Here is a 19,268-nt window from a genome sequence, read left to right on the forward strand (position 1 = left end):
GGGAAGAGGGCCAGAGCACATGCAAGGCGGTGTGACGAGGCTTCATGGGCGAAGCCTGACGGAAGAGAGAGCAGGTCACACAGGCACCTGGTGGAGGGGCTGCTCCACACAGAGGCAACCGCCAGCACAATGGTCTTGCTGTGAGGTGAGCATGTGCTTGTGATTTGTGAGGAACTAAAGGAGGCCGCTGTGGCTGAAGGACACTGCATGAGGTGGAGGATGGCAGAAAATGAGCCCAAACAGGTAAACTCTAGGAGAGCCCTGCAGGCCATTTTAAGGACTGTGACTTATTCTCTGTGTGAAATGGAAAGTCACTGGAGATTTCTCGACAGAGGAATGGCATGGTCTGTAGTATGTTTCAGAAGGATCCCACAGGCTGCTGGATTGACTCCCTGGAATTGAAGCAGGGGAAGACAGTGGTTTGGACTGACCAGTGTGGGAATAGCAGAGGTAGCAACATGTAATCAGGTTTTGGATATATTCTGAAAGCAGAGCTACAGAATCTACTAACAGAGTGAATGTGAAATATGAAAGGAAGGAGAGCTGAGGATGACATAAAAGTTTTTGCCCTAAATAAATCGAAGGACTGAGCTGCCATTTGGTGAGATGGAAGACATCTGGAAGATCAGGTTTGAGGGGAAGGGATGTGGAAATCAAGAACTAGGTTTTGAACAAGTTAAGACAAATACCATTAAGACATTCAAGGGGAGACACTGAGTAGTTACAAATGGATATGAGAGTCTGGGGTTGAGTGGAGAGGTCTGAGCTGAAGATGTATACAGATAACAGTCAACAAACTAGATGAAACCCTAGAGAAGGAGGGTAGATAGAGGAGCAGCCTGAACGCTGAGCTCTGAGGAGGAACATTCGGAACTGGGGAGGTAAGGCAGGACCAGCCAAGGAGACAGAAAAAGACTAGCTGGTGAGGTAGAGGGGAACTAAGAGTACGTGCTGGAAGTCAACTGAAGAAAGTGTTTCAAGAAAGGAATGATTAAATCGTGCCAAATATTAATGATGGATCAAAGAAGTGAAAACAGTCAAAAGGTACAAACTTCTAGTTATAAAATACGTAAGTCAGGGGGATTCAATGCATAGCATGGTGACTACAGGTTAGTAATATTGTACTGTATCTTATAAAGTTGCCAAGAGAGTACGTCTTAAAAGTTATCACAAGAAAAAAACTTTTTAACTATGTATGGTAACAGATGTTAACTAGGTTTTGTGGTTATCTTTTAGCAATTGAGACAAACCTTGTGTATAAATCACATTGTGATTTATATTTATATCAATGTGTTGTATGCCTGAAATAAAATGTTATATATCAATTATACTGCAATTTTAAAAATAGATGATTGAGAACTGATTGGTGGATTAGCAACATGAAGGTCACTGGTGACCTTAACTAGAGCAGCTCTGGTAAAGTGGTGGGTTAAAAGAGAATGGGAGGGAAGAATTTGAGACAGTAAATGGAGAAGACTTGAAGAGCTCTGCTGTGAAGAAATGAGATACAAGAAATGAGTTAATACCTGGAGGGGGATGCAGGACCCAGAAAGGGCTTTGATGAAACAGGAGGCACTACACCACGCTTGTATGCCGATGGCAGTGATCTGGTAAAGAAGGAAACTCACTAATACAGAAGGCAGGGAAGAGAAATGCTGGAGCCACGAAGCTGAGCAGAGGAGAAGGGGGTAGAAGCTGGTGCACAAGTGGAGGCCTTCGAGGGGCTGGAAGAGGGAAGGATAGTGCATCCTCCTTTAAAGGAGAGGGAGCAGAGAGCATGAAACAAACACAGAGTTTGGTAGATGGACTGGAGGAAGCAGATGACAGTGTATTGTTTCTATTTCTAACCACTATTTAGTGCTTCTATCATCCATTTTAAAAGTTAAGTTTAAAATAACTCTTAGACTTTATGCAAACTTAGTATACCTGGATTCACTAAATACCTGTTTATTGCTCTTGTTTTTTTGATTTAAAAAAATGGAAACTTGCCCCCTCAATTAAATTCCAGAAAGAATGTAGTTTGATGTGAAAACTGGCCCACTAACATTTGCACTGATACCCCTATGAATTTAGAAGGTTCCCAAAACAAAGAATCACAAGACCAAACTCACAAGGAATGCTTCATTGAACTCAAAAGAGCAAGGAAATTGCCTCTGAAGCTGATGAACACAGTCAAGCCACTGCAGAAACACTGGGCAACGCTCGTTCAGATCATCCGAGTTCTCCCCATGACCACATCGGTCAGCAAACTTGTGGCCAAAATCCAGCCACTCCATCTCCACGAGGACCTGGAAACCCTGCAGGGAAGCACCCAGGAGAGATGGTTTGTGTTGGTCTATCCAAACTATAACTGTCCTAAACCTGATGTCACCACAGTGATCCCTTTTAACAGCCTTCCACTAAGCCCATCAGAAGCCCCTAACCCAGCCGCATGGCCAAACGCTCCACCCATGATGGGAGACGTGCTTAGGGGAATTTCCCAATGCCCTCAACTCCATTCCATAATCAAAAATCTAAGCATCTATTTACCTGAGCCTCTGTTGAGACTATTTATATCTTCAGCCTTTCATTGACTATAAAAAGTCACACTTTTTCCCCGTTTCTTTTTTATTTTTTAATTTCTGTCTTTAGTGTTAGACTTAAAGTCATGTTTGTAAAATCTTTCCCCAACCCAGATTTACATCTATTTTAGGGTACCTTTATGGTTTTTCTTCTATCTTTAACCCAATAGGTGGTTATTTCAGAATAAGTGGTGATACTGAGACCAATTACCATAATAAGCATATAATCAAGATCCTTCTGTAGAAGCCCCACTTTCCTGGGGGAGCCAAAACTTTTCCAAGTAGACAGACTGCAAAGGAAAACATGCCTGTATTCTCAGTACCTTCTTATCCACTCTTACCAATGTTAAGAGGCATTAAGAACTGTGGTAGGTACCACCACAATTGGACCTAACCACCTCAACCCAAACTGATCCTAAAACCCTCCAAGGCTTCCTCCACTCCTCCTAAAGTACCAAATCCAACTCTTTGGATTCACCTACCTCTATAGTTCGGTAATAAGGGTCCAGCAAGAGCTTAGCCAATGCCACAATCTGGGGGGTGCGGTCCCAGCCATCTGAACAGTGCACTAGCACTGGTCGCTGATCACGATCCACAGCATGCACGACCAAAAGTGCCGACTTCAAAAGCACAGAGAGGTGATGGAGCCATTTTGTGCTTTCGAGAGCTGAGAGCCAACTACAAAAATAAAACAGAAGGGGATAAGGAAATGCTAGTTTTTATAATATACTGGATCGTTCCCTAAGACTTTGCCCTCCAAATAAAACACTGCCAAAACAGAAAATCTGTCTTTATAAAGCAAGTACAAGGATGAGACCCAAGCCCTACTATGCAAGAGGAGAGCCTTAGAGACAGGACATTAATGGGGCTTTTTGTTCCAAAAATTTTATAGCTAATTTCCCTGAGAAAATTAATATTTAATATTTTTCAGTCCACAATAGGTGTATCTACCCAGTGTAAGAAAAGTAGTTCTTTCTGGAATCTTCGGGAAAAAATGCAGCCATTTCTGAGACGGAAAAAGAAGATATTTATATTTAATGATCAGCAACTCTGACCAACAATTTCTCAAAAAAAAAAAAAAAAAAGGTAAAGAAAACTCAAATACATCTTTAACAAGATAAAAGCTGGATGCCAGAACCAAAAACAGTGCAAGCTACATCACCTACTACCCACACCCCAACAACTACCTCTCCTCAAGTCTTGAATGTCTATGGATTAAAACTAGATGGGCCCAAACTAATGATTTAGACTCACACAAATTAGTACACCAATGGCTGATACACAGTATTACTGGGCTTAATGAAGACTGGATTCAGCAGGGATCTAGAAGAACCTTTTTTCAAAAGGCCTTCAGGAAGTATCAGAGCCCAAGAACTGCCCCTGGGAGTCATCCACAATTTGATCACAGCTAGTCGTTTTAACTGCTGACATTTTGTTTCTTGTGCCCTGTCACGAATTCTACTCCCCATTCCCACGAAAAGCTCCAATTTCTCCAAAATGCAATCCAATTTGTAGTTAAGACAGTCTAGCCCTTGAAACACCGAGTCAGAGAAGGGAATAAATACTTCTGTCAGGGAACTCCTGAGAAGGCTTTTGCCAAGACTAGGCTATAAAGGCCTATTAAACCTCAGGGAATGAGCATGAATTTTTGGAACAGTCCAAAGAGGGGGTCTTTCCAGGCAAACAGACAACAGAATGTAGTACATAAGCATGGGCTTCGCATGGATTACCCTGTTCTACCAACCAGACTCATTCCTCAGAGGGTACAGCGCCTAACCTAAACTGAAGGTTCCTACTGTTTAAATCATGTATAAAAATTCTATAGCAAGACTTTCTATTTTCTACTAGATACCTGAGAAAATTTTTTTGCTGGTGGATCAATTGTTTACTCACTCCTCACGCAGTCTTTGAAAACACTAAAAGATAAGGCTTAGGAGAACAAGTACTAAATTATCTCCTGGCCCCCGAAGAAACAGTAAATGAGAACCTGCGTAAATAAGGTCCTCTTCAGCCTGACTGAACCATGCTTACATACCAGTCGTTGTCCATGCCGAACACAGAAGATGCACTCCAAAATCTGCCAATGGAGATCTGCTGAGACTCCACACTGTCTTCTCCTATTCTCAAAAGCTAGGGTAGAAGTTTACCACCCCCCAGCCCTCCACAGTCACAAACAAGTGTCAGGAGGCTTGCTTATAGCTTGGTCCCGGCCCTGCCATAGTTTCTTTGTATCCACAAGGGAAGCTTCAGTAATGCATTATGATTTGCTGCCAAATACAAAGTATTTCCTTCTTCCTTTACAACCTCCCTCTCCTCCCCAACACTCTTTTGGACCAGGCAAAAGCTAATTACATCTTTTTGACTTAGAGTTTAAAAAACAGCTTTTTAAGAAAGCATTTTAATTTATGGAAGATATTACAGATCAGGTAGTGTTGACTCTATTCCTTTTACTTTACAGACAGGAAAAAGAGATATCGACAGGAATTAAGCCAGCTGGCCAAAGTCACACAATTAGTGGCAGATCTCCTGAATCCTCAGCCAGGATCTTCCTATGGCCTACCTTTAGGAAAGAGAATGCTACTAGCTGGGTTCTGAAAATGTGCAGCGGATGCAAGTTGATAATACCCAAAGCAGGGCAGCAAGCTCATTTCTTCCATCAGGCTTTTACCCAAGGACAACTGCTTTACCCTCTGGGCTAATTGCAACTATGATGAATTTAATTGTTTGCTACCAGGAGATAGTACAAGAGGTTCAGGCAGCCATTTGATTTAATAAATCACATAAAGAATGCTGAGAATTGATGCAATCATGAAATCTACTGAACCAGACCCAGGGAAGCAGCTATGGGCTCCAGCACAAACACCAGAGAAGAGAAAATTCTATCTTTTCTGGCACCATTTCTGGCTTCCTGAAATACTGTAACAGGGGCTTTTAAATATTTATCTGTCCATATTTGTTTTATAGAGCATTCCTCCTAATTTACCTTGTATTCAAACAGTTCCCTTGGGGGAAGAGGTGTTATTCCATCTTCCTCACAGCAAATGCCAGCCATTCATCTTTAATAAGCAATAAAAATCACGGCAATGTTTTTACTAAGAGGGTAGTTTAGAAATCAGAAGCAAATGTAAAAGAAACTGACCTAATGGCAAGTTTAAAGAAAATTTAACCCTTTTCAGAACATGATGAATAAAATTTCACTCTTCATGGTAAAACATTCCATTTCACAGCAGGTTAAGTGTCACTACAGGATGTCAGAAACCAAAGAATTAAATTACTCTGGGTCAAAAATATGTAGAGGAGAAGAAAGAAATCCCAAGAAAAATAAGAAGGCAATGCTTTGGTTCTGAGGGCTGAGGTTATCCTTTGCTGCACATCTTTAAACCTTTCAAAGAGCTAGATTCTTCTCCCAGCTCCTCTGTCCTGCAAGCTCCTAACACAGGAAGGAGAATACCCCGAGTCTGAAAGTAAAATTGAAGTTTACCAATAAATAGCAGGAAAGACCCCTTCAAACTCATTTAAAAAAAAAAAGCAATGCAAAATTAAAGTTAAGGCCAAGGTCTTACTTTCCTGGATCCGGCATCTGTGTGCATAGCAATCGCAGAGACTGAAAACTCCTCCGAATTGAATGAATATTTGCCATCCCCATAAACACAACTTCACAGTTTGGGTAATACTCTGGAGAGAATAGCAATAAAGAGAATACAAATATGTTGAATTTAAAGCTCACATGGCCAAATCTAAAAGAAGCAAACTAGCTATAAAACAAACCCACTGCAGCTGCTAATGAAACTCCAATGTTTTGATGCCTATTAGCCCAGTCCTTCATTATGAGAGGAAAACAGTGCTTGACTTTCAGCTGTCAAAAAGGAAGGTTAGATTTGTGAAGATACTGGCATAAATTAGAAGCTTTTATACAAGATCCATATACTTCCATCTCACCCCAGGTTTACCTCTTAAGCCTCTCCTAACGTGCATCTCTGGAATCTCTTTGAGAAGAACCTAGGAGAACAATGCCACTTCATGCATCCAGATTTCTTGGTACAACTGCTTTTAATTCCCAGCTTAGAGCACATCTGGATAAGGAGCTCAGTGCCTCTACCTGCTCCATCAGCGCACAACTGGCACCAAAGAGGTCCCTCCTTGGAGAAAGCCAGCATTCAAACAGTAGGGGTGTTACAGGTCAGGACAGAGGCACTGTGCTAGAGTTTTGTGCTTACTGCTTCAATTTCCACCCCAGGTTTTCTAAGTAGAAGCCATGTAAGGAGTTTTCTGTGAGGCCAGGGATGAGCACAGCCATTGTCAAAGGCAACAAAAAGCTTTTAGAAGGCTTAGAAAAGCAAGACGCTAAAGAAGCATCTTCCAGACATGAACAGATCTTATTATGGGAGAGGACTTAATTTCCTTATTACTTAAAGGTTGGCACAAGGAAAGAAGATTATTTCATTTCACTGGTTTCACAGCACCTCCTCTTCCATTTTTCTCTTGAGAAAAGCATAGTGTTCAGATTCCAAAGAGCTCTGGCTCTCTCAGGACAGGCTGAGGAGCATGGCTTCCCATTCATTTCAAATTGAGAACTAAGACACCATTGGGCATGGGCTGGACTCACAAGGACAGAGGGTCAGGGGACAAAGCACTGTGCCCCTCACCTGGGCATTCGCAGCCTCCTCCTTTGGCTCGGTTCGCTACAGCTGCTGCATAGGAGCGTGCATCCAGGATCAAAAGCTTCTGTGGCTGGATGGCTAAACTCTCTGCTCCTGAAGCATTGGACAGAGAAGAGTCTAGGGACACAAGAAGGAGAAAGGAAAATTTTAATGAACCTGTCTCTCCCAGAACTGTTGCAAAATAAGAACCATAGGCACTTATTAAAGTCCCCCCAAAACTCAATTAAGTGAAATCCATGTAGCCAGAACTACTTTAATACATAAGACTTCTCCCTTTAGTTTGTCTTCTGTTTTGTCTACCACCTCCTATACCTCATTTCTATATTGCAGAACGTACAATGACTACAACATCATCCTGGTGTCTTCCCCCGTGGTCTGCAGACACTGCTGCAGGCTCCCTATCACATACGTGCGTCATTATTGTCATGATGGCAAGAAAGACAAACACTCTAGTCCTCTTCAACCAAGTTTGAAACATAGGGTTTTCTGGTTCTTTGCCAAGACCCATGACTCCTCAAACAATCCATCAATTGAAGTTTCACTCTCTTCTATGAAACAAATCTGGTATCTTCCAAGGAAAAGGCCATTTCAAGAAAAGATTCTCAGATGCTATAAAACCTGTTGCCAGGGGTCCAGGGAGCACCTTACCAAACTCCACATCAGAAAGGTCTCCCGCGTTGGCAAAGTCTCGAGGACTGTTCCTAGCTGACAGCTTGTTGCCACTAGATCGGGAGTCAGAGGCACAAGCTTTGGCTATTGACTGCACCAGGTGCTCATCATCAGCATTTCGCCAGCCCCACCAGCTGACCTCCGGCTGTCCACAGCGGGCAATGACAGCTCCATTGCTCTGGTGCCTGTGCAGGGAACAAGGCAACAACTGTACCCATCTCAGTGACCCCATTCAGATGCTCTGTGCTCATACAAAACATGAGATAGTAGATTTTAAAGGCATTAATAAACAGCTTGACTACAGGTTAGCTTCATGTCCTCTCAGGACAGAAATCTCACATAGCAACAAGAATAAATAACCAAACCTATCCGGATCTTTCTTGATTATCATACCATTTTAGAGACCTTTGGAGAATAACCAACAAAATGATAAATGTGTATTCTTAGAGAAAACAAATTAGTATCCATTAAGAAAATATTTGAATCTTTAGATTTATTTTTGGAGAATCAGGTAAAAAATAAGTTACAAATACCACACTAATTCTGCAACTTAATAATGAAGCATTAATCTCTCCTTTTTAACACCACACCTAAATATCCTAACATAATAGATGCTAAAACAGAAACATTTGTTTCCTCACTGGCTTATGAGGGCCCACTGTAACAACTGTGCCCATATGGCTGGCTTGAGGATACTTTTCAAAACAAGATCTTACCTTTGAGACTAAAATACTTACCACAGCAGACTGCTTTACAAAATCTGGGACTTCACGAGTCACAACTGCTCTTACTATAGGCACAGGCAGCTCAATGAACCAGCTACCCTTCCTTTAGGTCTCAGAAGGATATGAACAGCATAAACCTCAGTGAGCTACTCTGATAGATCCCTTTCTAAGAAATAAGACCAGAAATCATACTGATAGTCTACCTTAAGATGCTATTAATACCCAGGCTTTTAATTGGGAATTTTAGTTAGGCAATTATTACAATTAAAAATTATAAAGGTAATACTATTTGGCAATAAAAAGGGATAAAGTTCTAATACATGTTATAACATATATGAACCTTGAGTATGTTATGCTAACCTTGAGGATGTTATGCTACTAAGTGAAAGACGTCAGTCACAAAAGACCACATATTATATGATTCCACTTATATAAAGTGCCGAGAATAGGCAAAGCTATAGAGAAAGAGTGTAGATTTACTGGTAACCCAGAGCTAGGGAGCTTGGGGAGAGAATGGGGAGTGACTACTAATGGGTCTGGACGTTTCCTTTGGGGTGGTGAAAATGTACTAACATTGATTGTAGTGATGGTTGCACAAGTCTGAATATACTTTAAAAAAAAATCACTAAGCTATACACACTAAAAGGGTGAATTGTATGTGACATCTCAATAAAGCTGTTTTTTAAAGTTATAAAAAGTAATCAGTTCACTAAAAAATAAATTAGAATGAAAAGCTAGTAAGCAAAAAAATTTAATGTCCACCAATTCTATATCGTATAGAGAACTGTCAATGTCTTAACTCCCATTGAAATTGTTTCTAAACACATATATATACACATATAACACAAATGTAGGGTACAGATGGATTTAAATAAAACATATTACTGACAGCACTATATACAACAGCCAAGACATGGAAACAACCTAAAAGTCTATCAACAGATGACTGAAAAAAGAAGTTGTGGTATATTTATACAATGGAATACTACTCAACTGTAAAAAAATAATAAAATACCATCTGCAACAACATGGATTGACCTGGAGATCGTCATTCTAAGGAAAGTAAGCCAGAAAGAGAAAGATACCATATGATATCACTTATATGTGGAATCTTAAAAAAAAAAATTAGACAAATGAACTTATTTACAAAACAGAAACAGACTCACAAAAATAGAAAAACTTATGGTTACCGGGGGGAAGTACGGATAAATTGGGAGTTCGAGATTTGCAGATACTAACTACTACTATATATAAAATAGATAAACAAGTTTATACTGTATAGTACAGGTAACTATATTCAATATCTAGACTTCAATTAAAAAAATACTATTGAATCTATTTGTCCTCTTCAAGGAATAATGTGAGAAAGATTTTGTTTTTTAATTTTCCCCTATTTTAAAAAAAATTAGTTGATTTACAGTGCTGTATTAATATATGATGTATAGCATAGTGACTGAGTTATACATATATATAAACATTATTTTTCATTACAGGTTACTACAAGCCTTTGAATACAGTTCCCTGTGATATATATTAGGACCTTGTTGTTTATCTATTCTGTACATAGTAGTTTGTAGCTGTTAATCCCAAACTCCCAATTTATCCCTACCCCACTCCACCCCCGTAACCGTAAGTTTGTTTTCTCTGTGAGTCTGTTTTGTAAATCAGTTCGTTTGTGTCATTTTTTTAAGATTCCACATATTAGTGATTAAAGATTTTGGTTTTTAATCCTTAAACTCAAAAACAATAAATTTGGCAATAAGCAAATTCCACTGGAGCCACCAGTTTGTTTCTAGTTTTTAAATCCTCCCTCATTGGAAGAGACAAGTATTGGAGTAATGTAAAGTATCTCTGTATTGCCAACACACTCCTACCATTGGGTCACCTGCTGAATGGAGCCAAACTGTAAATAAAACCTACATAATAAGTGCTGAGTAACCAATGAGCTGACCGATAGCAAATCTTTACAGAATAGGCTAGCAGGGCCTTTTTAGCCCATCCTTTTCTGAAATCTTTCCCAGAAGTGCTTGAGCAGAACAGCAGATAGTAGCTGTCAGCCTGGGTCTTGGGTTTTAAGGGCCACGGTATTGTAATAGATTGCAACTGAACTGCTGTAGTGAGCAGTTAAGTTTTCTGCAGTCTTCAAAAATGCTTCAGACTGCATGAAAGAGAATGAGAACACCACAGCTAAAAATCACTAAAGAACATTCCCATCATTTTACAAACAGAACCAGGAAAAATAAAAATTAAGATGTCTGATGGATATCTACTAAACACAGTGTTTCAGTTTTATATAGAAAGATATAAATGTTTAAACTATCCCTAAGTTAGTATTAGGCAAGCTCCCTAAATGACTAGAAGTTTCTAATAATCACTCAATGCACAAAGAGGGAAACTAAATTGTACCAGAGATGGGCACCCTTCGCACCATCTTGCTGTGTTAAAGCAATCTCTGTATTCAATAATAAATGCAATTAAGCACTCCCTCATCACCATAGGAGAAAGCACTAATCAGGTGTTGCGCTGTCAAGTAACTGCTGCTAGCAACCTAGCAATCATTACTGCAATCTACAGACAACCAAATTCAGTAAACATACATTCATTTACTGAAACATAGGTTCAGAAGCATCCTGCCACCTGGGTTGAGAGCAAAGCAGAGGGTAGTAGAGTATCCCAAAGCATTCTTCAACACACCACTCACAAAGCTCCCAAATAATGTAACAACCTAGTTTAGAGCTCAGAGACCCAAGATACATGTTCTGAAAACAGATCAATTCCTAGAAGCCTGTGAACCAAACTCTGACTTGTAATATTTTGAGAGCAGATTTTCTGAGAAACTGCAAATAACATTTTTCACATATATATGCTATGATCTCTAGAAAGGGTTGGAAAAAAAACCCTATGGCTCATGCCCTCTAGAATAAATTTTTGAAAGGAAAAAAAGCTTCCCATGTTTATTCTAAGAAGTTTTTCTTCAACTTGCACTTTCAGGCCTCTCTACCAATAGAGGGAATTCACCGAATGTCCCTTACTCTGAGAATGAAAGTCCTTTTCCCTTATCCTCAGAGTCAGCAAACCCCACAAATACCAGGGCTGCTGATCTAACACAGCTGTTGGCCACAGAGCAGCAGCTGGCTGCTTTCCCTCTGTGAGCTGGGCCAATTGCTGATAAGACTCGTAAGTCCTTTCAAGCTTTCACAGCTCTCTAATTCCTGTGTCATCCTTACCACTTGAATGATAGGTAAATTTGGTGACCTACTTTTCTAGGGGTGTCTGAAAACAACAGTGATGAAAATTGAGACTGAAAACTTAATGGCTTCCACTGGGCCAGAAGAAACCTAACATATTTTTCCATGTCTCTCTATTCAGAGTGGCCTTCAGAATCTGCCTTCAGTGAACTAAACGAACAGCTGGTTACCTTAGTGGGAATTCCACAAGGAGATAAATCCCTTCTTGCTACCCTCAGTATTTCAATGGAGTGCCTCTTGGCATGAAAGAGTTCCTAACTAAGCCTCACTGGTTTGGCCCAAATTCAAGGAGAGTCCATAAAGTCTGCAACCTGGGAAAATGAAATGGAGAATGTGAATATTATAAGAATACCTGAAACAGTTCCAAAATAAGAGGAAATGACTTCTTAAAAATTTAACATGATTCTGTGAGAACTGAGCTAACTAGTCACTGAATCACAAAAGCAGCCCTCAGGAATACAGCCTACTCCAATTATTGCTTAGAAAAGCCCAGTCCTTACAGATTCATTCTGATGTCACAGCATACCTGCAACGTAAGAATATCATTCCCATTTTACTAATTGGAAACAGGATGAGGTCAGGTGGAGAACTTAAGGTGCCACAGCAAGGAGTGTCAGAAGACTTGAATTCCAAAACCTATGCTCATCACCACGCCACCACCCCCCTTCTAGAACTCGCCTCCCTTTGATCTCTGAGATCAGCTAAGCCCTAGCCTTCTCTAAATGCCTCCTCTCAAAGCAGAGCACTTCCATGTGTCAAAGTTTTGACCACAAAGACAATCACAATGACTCAAAATCTACACTCCCAATTCTTACTTTCTAGGACTCATCTCTCTCAAAAGGCCAACATCTGAAGCTAAACAAAAGTGAGCACATTATCTTCCCACAGAATGTCAGAAGGATCTTAAAATAGCAAGACCAGCCACTTTTCTATTAAAATTTTTTCAGTGTCAACTGAACCATCAGCTAGTGTTCCAGATGCAGTAAGTACTGGTGTATGACTGGAAGAGCAGCTTTAGCAATAAGGAAGTACAGAATAGCCTGGAAAGTTCCCTAAACTCATCCCCTCCCCCCACCAGGTTAGCAGCAACAGAAGCAGCAAACCACATGCAGGGGGTAGTCGCCCCAGAGCAAGCTGGGCCCGGCCAGGCTTACTTACCTGTAGACGACAGCAGGGATGCGCTTCCAGGACCTGAAGCTTGCTACACTCTCTAGTTCTTTGTCAGTGATCCAGGCAGGCACTATTAGCTCCTGTGGATAGCTACCACACAGCCTAATGGGGAAGGTGAGAAAGAAGGAGGGGGGAGGAAGACAGAGGGAGGAGAAAAGAGGGAGAGACACTAGTGAGCCAGCATAAGGATGTGGATCAAGCTACCCCAGAGCCAGTTAAAAGGCAATGAGGAACATGACTTCAGTCTTGGCCTACTCAGTAGAACAGGCTGCCTAAATTGTTTACTTATGTATATGCTAAGTGATACTATCTTGGATTATTCCACTTGATGCTGTCTTTTGGGAATCTGGCAATCTTAACTTCAATGAAAAAGGGGGGTTAAGAGGCAGTCACTCCATTGTTAACTGTTGTATCCAATATATGGGTCATCTCTAACTGCACAAGTACCCAGTCCAACTGCAGAGATGAAAAGTCTGTGTTCCCTCTACCAGACCTTCGTCTTTTCAGGGAAATGTGTGAAGGACAAGAGCCCACAATTTCAAGGTTCCAGAGACCTCAGACTAACATAATCAAACAGGATGTCCTAATTATAGGTAACAGGTGCAGCCATGGGTAGGTAGAACCAGCACTACAGGTCAGCCCCACCTGCACACATTATCACAGCTTCATTAAGCCAAGTTAGTAATATTGTTAATCATAATTTCTATAAAACATACTTCAGAACAAACTACACTGAGGGGAAAAAAAGCTGTTTTCATTGGGGAAAATACTAGTAAGTGCATACCAGTCAAGCTGGTGCCCAAGAAGCAGTATATCTGATAGTTTTTTTACTTACAAGACAGTGTCTCTCTGGGTAACCCAATATTCCTTCTCAGTAGTCAAAGCAATTAAGGCCTTTAATCCAAATCCTAAAATACACAAACAACTCCTCCTTTTCCTCCCCATTCTCCTCCATGACCATCACCCCTATCATCCTGCCCTAGTGTATTTTACACATTAGGGGAAGAGGCATAAAAAAACAAAGTGGCTTAGGAATTGGGGGTTTTAATCATTCTGCACTGAGTATCTCTCTTGTTCTCAATTTCCAAAAAATTAAGTACCAGGGATTTAAAAGCCACCAAACCAGGAGAATAGTCATGACCAAGAGTAGCTCTATAAACTTCCTAATATCTGTCCACAAACTCCTAAAAATAACCTGGTACACAGTGATCATAAGTTAACACTATGAGTCTTGTTCCTTTTACCTTGTTTTAAACCTAAGAGTAAATTTAGTTCCTGTTCTTCCTTTGTAGTAGAAAGAACTTTTCAATGTCCTGAAGACTGGTTTTTGAAGTGGAAATAGTACATTCAAAGAAGTTAACTTTTAAAATCCCTATTAAATAGGGATTTTGAAAACAATAGCTTTTGAACTCCAATCTTTTTTTTTTAACTCTAAACTTCCCCCCCAACAAGTTTACTTAATTCAGTTTTTCAAAATTTCACCCAATATTCTGATCACTATATTTATTCACTGTCCTATAAACACTACACTACCTAGTAGCCAGCTCTTCAGTAAGTAATAGCTGCTCATTTGTAGATAAGCAGTTTCCAGCATAGGAAATGTGGGTTACACGTGAACAAAGCCTGTGGCAGCCTCAGACTCCCTGAGGCGTCCCCTCCACTCTTCACCTTCCATTCTTTGCTTTGACTTGTCACTGAGAACAGGCAAAGGTATGACAGGTCTGTGACTCCTGATTCTTCACACCACTTCGGGTTCTTAACTCCTTGGCCAAGGTCCATATTAAGAGCTGTGTGTAGTAATCAGCTGTAGTTCTACCAATGAAAAATGAAAAGCTCTGATGCCTACCCACAAATAGCCCAGGAAAACAGTTATAATTTGAGGCAGCTCAAAAGGACAACAGAGTGATTAATGCCTCCAATTGCCGCAGGGAAACATAAGAGAAGGATGTATTAACTTAAAAATTCTGGACAATTTTGTTTTATAGAAACCTGGATCACCAAAATCACAGTACTTAGCTGCCCTCACCAAAGTTCTTAAACCTTTTAAGAGAACAGGTAGCAGGGAAATATTTTTAATAATGGTTACATATTTAATGGTTCAATGATCACAGCTGTGAAGTTCATTTTCAATCAACAAATCAAAGAATAGTAATACGTATGCTTATTTCATGGACTCTAGAGTAAAATTAGAGTAAAAACCAGCTCATAAGTGTTTTATTACTGATCCCATCTCTAATATGATGTCGAACGATGATGAGAATAGAAACTGCCTGCTTGCAGCTAAGCACAGTATTATCTGGACAAGCCCATGCCAAGAAGAATGGAGGCCTGGAGGGGATAGAAAGGAAGGTTCCTGGATCCCATTAAGTAAGGATCTCTTTCCACTCCAGTAATAGCAATGGGAATAGAAGGCTCAGAAAGTTCTGAAGATCATGCATTTAGATTTAATAAAACCCCATTTGAAAGAAAAAGTAAGTTCAAGTGTTCTGCCGCATGAGAATTGGGGTTTCTGCAAAGGCAGTGGCCATGAAACATAGACCACAGGGACCCAATACAACTCACTTGTACTTCTCATTGATGTTGGAAATCCTCCAGGCATTGTTCATATCAAAACCCATCCGCTCCACTTCATTTTTAAACCTTGACGTTACGTGCTCCCCTAGAGACCAAAGACAGGTAGCAGAAAGGAAGAAATAAATATGATTTTGCAAAACAGGTGGAATAAAAGCAGAGCTACCCTGCTCAGTTATTTTTTTAAAAGGGCAGGTATTGTATAAATAACATTTAGTTTTAAAATTCCCTTCCAGGATAAGACTATAAAAAGAAATGAGAAAATTAATTTTGATCAAGAATTACATTACCTCATCTAATCACTACTATCAACTCTGAGGGTAGGATCCCTGAGCTCATTTTACAGAGGACAAAACTGAGACTGAGGAGGTTATTATGGTGGGTCTGATTCCGAAACCCATATTCGTGTCACTATACAGGAGACTTTCCTATTTCCACACTCAGAATGGTGGCATATGTAAGAAATAAAACAGTAATGGTGAATAGTAATACAGATCTACAACTCATCAGAAACCCTTTGGGTGAGATTTTGGAACTTGAATTTCCTGGTGCATATATTATAATAATAGGTTAATGCTCTCAACAGCATTAACCAAAAGTTAACATTTCTATAGTGAAATCCATGGATAATTCACACTAAATGGGATAAGTAAGGCAACAAACAGCTTCATGTCAGCTCAGATCAGGTGAAGTCACCAAAAAAAAAATAAGAAAATTCTTTTGATTTTCAGAGTCTTACAGATTACAGAACTGCAATTAAAACTTGTGGTTGCCAGGGGGGAGGAGGGTGGGAACGGACAGACTGGGAAGTTCGAGATTTGTAGATACTGACAGGTATATATAAAATAGATAAACAAGTTTATACTGTGTAGCACAGGGAAATATGTTCAAGGTCTTGTAGTAGCTTATGGTAAAAATATGAAAATGAATATATGTATATTTGTGTATGACTGTAAAATTGTGCTGTACACCAGAAATTGACACAACATTGTAAACTGACTATAAGTCAATTTAAAAAAAATCATGGGACTGTAACTGCCAATACCCAGGAATCTCAAGAAACACCACACTATTAAGTGCTGAGCATTTGTAAGAACATCCATCCAAACAAGCATAACCTGCCTACATCTGCCCTAATGATTTTGATTTCTTCCTAAGATAGCAACAAAGACAGAAATGAACCTAACATTAAAGGCATTAAATCTGAAATAACTTCCTTCCCTGAAAACAGAGTCCTAGGGCAGTAATTAAACACACACACATATACACACAGCAAAAAAAAAAACCATTAAGCAGTACCTCTAACATACAGTGTTATAGGTTGTAAAATAAATGGTGGTGGGGGCTGGGAGAAATTACAATAACAAATAAAAGCACAAAACAGACTGCTGTTGATCAAAGCATAAAGCTTTGCTCTCGTTGAAAGAGGAGCTTCAGAAAAGGAAACAGCAATTACTTGAATTAAGGGCAGTTCTATAAAACTACTTCCCATTTAAACTGCTTTCTAGAGTTTAAAACTAGGTATTACACATTTCCTGAAGGAGAGCGATAAAAAGAGGTTCAGAGATATAGGAAGAACTTATCAGCTGAATCTATCCCATTTTGGAAAAGTTTTAAAAGCAATACAGGCTTCCAAATAGGAAAAACTATCTGAATTGGAGTGCCATCTGCTTACAAATTGCAAGGAATAGTGACCATCAGAATACTAGACAGAGGATCTTTCAATTATAATCCCAATATTAAAGCTGTAAAACTATGACAACTTCCAAGTTCACTGATTAATGAGATTTTTCCCACCCTGGGATACAGCTCCAAGTCTTTGCAGAAGGTATTTTAATTAATGGTCATTTACAGTAGTACCTCTATCTTAAACACACAAATACCCTAAATAGGATCCTAAAATTTTAAAATAATCACTGGCCAAAGAACCACCACCACCTCCTCCGCTGCCATCACCGCAACCACCCTCCTCCTCTACTGGTAGTTTACTACAAGAACCACTGCCCAAAAAAGGGCTTAGAACCACTATCCCCACCTTGTAATTCTGAGCTACACACACAGAAATATACACTGAGTAGTGAGCATAGAAAATCTGTTATTTCAAGTTCCTTGAGAACAAGGAGTGAGTTTTAATTATCTCTGTATCCCCTAAACAGTGACTTCATAAACTTTGAAGCTGACCATTACAACCCACAATAAGCATGTTTTTTATCACAACTCAATACAACATGTTTATTTTTTTTTAAGTTTCACAAAACACCCACCCTTACTATGTGTAATACATTGGTATTTTCTATCCTAAATGTTTCATGTCATACTGCATTTCTTAAAACTTTGATTTCATGACCCACTAGTAGATCACAACCTACCGTTTGAAAACCACTGCTTGAAAAAAAATTAGATCTTACACACATGAATAATTCAACTGGCTTTTGCCAAGTTGCTCTAGAAGTTCACTTGGGTTTATTCTGCCAGAAAAGCGAATGCCAAGCACATAAATCGCTGGATTTCCCTTAAGAACTGACCTCTCAGAATTCTCATGTCTCCATTCACTCAACATTAGCTATAATATCTCAATTTAAATATTAGGGCCATAAGTTTTTTGTTTGGCTTTGTATTTCCATTTCAACCCTTCCTATGTGCCTGTTCCATCCTTAAGTGAAGATCTGTTCCTTGTTAATATTTTGTATTTCTTGTACAACAAGCAGTCCAGCAATTCTTATTTTAATGGGAATAACTTTTTCAAAGCAGTAAGTCCCTCTATTATAACCAGTGTCAACCAGCAGTCTAACCCCTACTCCACCCCCCAAAAAAATCTAGCTCCCTGGGTGATTTTGAGTATTCAAGCCTACAACTATACACAGCTTAAAGGCATGGGATAGAAGAGCCATGCCCTTGCCCAGGATGTGAGGGAGAATAGTACCAGGGTCAGATTTTCAAATATGGAAAGAAGAATCATTCTTTTCTATGAACAAAGGTCCCAGTACAGTCATCTAGATGTACACCTAGTGGACTGCATTCAAACTCAGAAAAGACTGCTGGCAAGGGCTTTTACTTCATACTAAATAGGCAACTGCATAACAGGAGAAGACCCATAGTCATACGCTGCTTATGGTTAAACAAGATGTGCTTAATGGGCATTTCACAGAAGAGAGGTCAGAGAGATTGGTCTGATGCTACTAAACTAGCAACTGAATTGTCTAGTCTTCCATCAGGACTCCAGATTAATGCTCAAGTACAAAATGATCACAAAGAAGGCAGCTAAAATGAGGACACTGAGCATATGGGAAAGAAGCTTTAAGCTTTAGTCCATCTTTTTTTTAGAGTTTGAAATGGGGCTAAAAGCAGGGTCAAGAGTTTTGCAAAGGTTTTTGTGAGCTTCACAGGTGAACTTCAGTAACAACGTGGAGACTTCTTCCAAAGCAGATTAAGACCCGGAGCTGTGGCCACCATATGGCTGGCTTAACTATGACAAGTTCAATAGTCAAAAACTAAAATTTATACGAATACAAAGTAATGATGTACTTTTCCCACTTCCCTCCTCTCTGACACACTGTATTCTTAACAGGCTAGGCAGAGAAGAATCTATAAAAGGTTTTATTAACTTCTGATAGACTAAACTAACTTCCACCCTTCAGAGCCTATGCTTGTGATCTCATGTGT

At 39.7% G+C, this 19,268-nt stretch overlaps 1 protein-coding gene across 13 annotated transcripts in view; it reads right to left on the bottom strand.

Moving 5' to 3' along the window:
* Positions 1-19,268, bottom strand: part of MTMR3 (myotubularin related protein 3) — a 116,075-nt gene that overhangs the window by 13,354 nt on the left and 83,453 nt on the right. For all 13 annotated transcript variants that reach the window (XM_032471338.1, XM_032471346.1, XM_032471340.1 and 10 more), the window contains 7 exons: positions 15,597-15,693; positions 13,023-13,136; positions 7,871-8,076; positions 7,208-7,339; positions 6,125-6,236; positions 3,044-3,239; positions 2,112-2,297 (listed from right to left, as the gene is read on the bottom strand). In XM_032471338.1, the coding sequence (XP_032327229.1) occupies positions 2,112-2,297; positions 3,044-3,239; positions 6,125-6,236; positions 7,208-7,339; positions 7,871-8,076; positions 13,023-13,136; positions 15,597-15,693 (1,043 nt within the window). The remainder of the gene's footprint in view (positions 1-2,111; positions 2,298-3,043; positions 3,240-6,124; positions 6,237-7,207; positions 7,340-7,870; positions 8,077-13,022; positions 13,137-15,596; positions 15,694-19,268) is intronic.

Source organism: Camelus ferus, chromosome 32, assembly GCF_009834535.1.
Source record: "Camelus ferus isolate YT-003-E chromosome 32, BCGSAC_Cfer_1.0, whole genome shotgun sequence".
NCBI classification, from domain to species: domain Eukaryota; kingdom Metazoa; phylum Chordata; class Mammalia; order Artiodactyla; family Camelidae; genus Camelus; species Camelus ferus.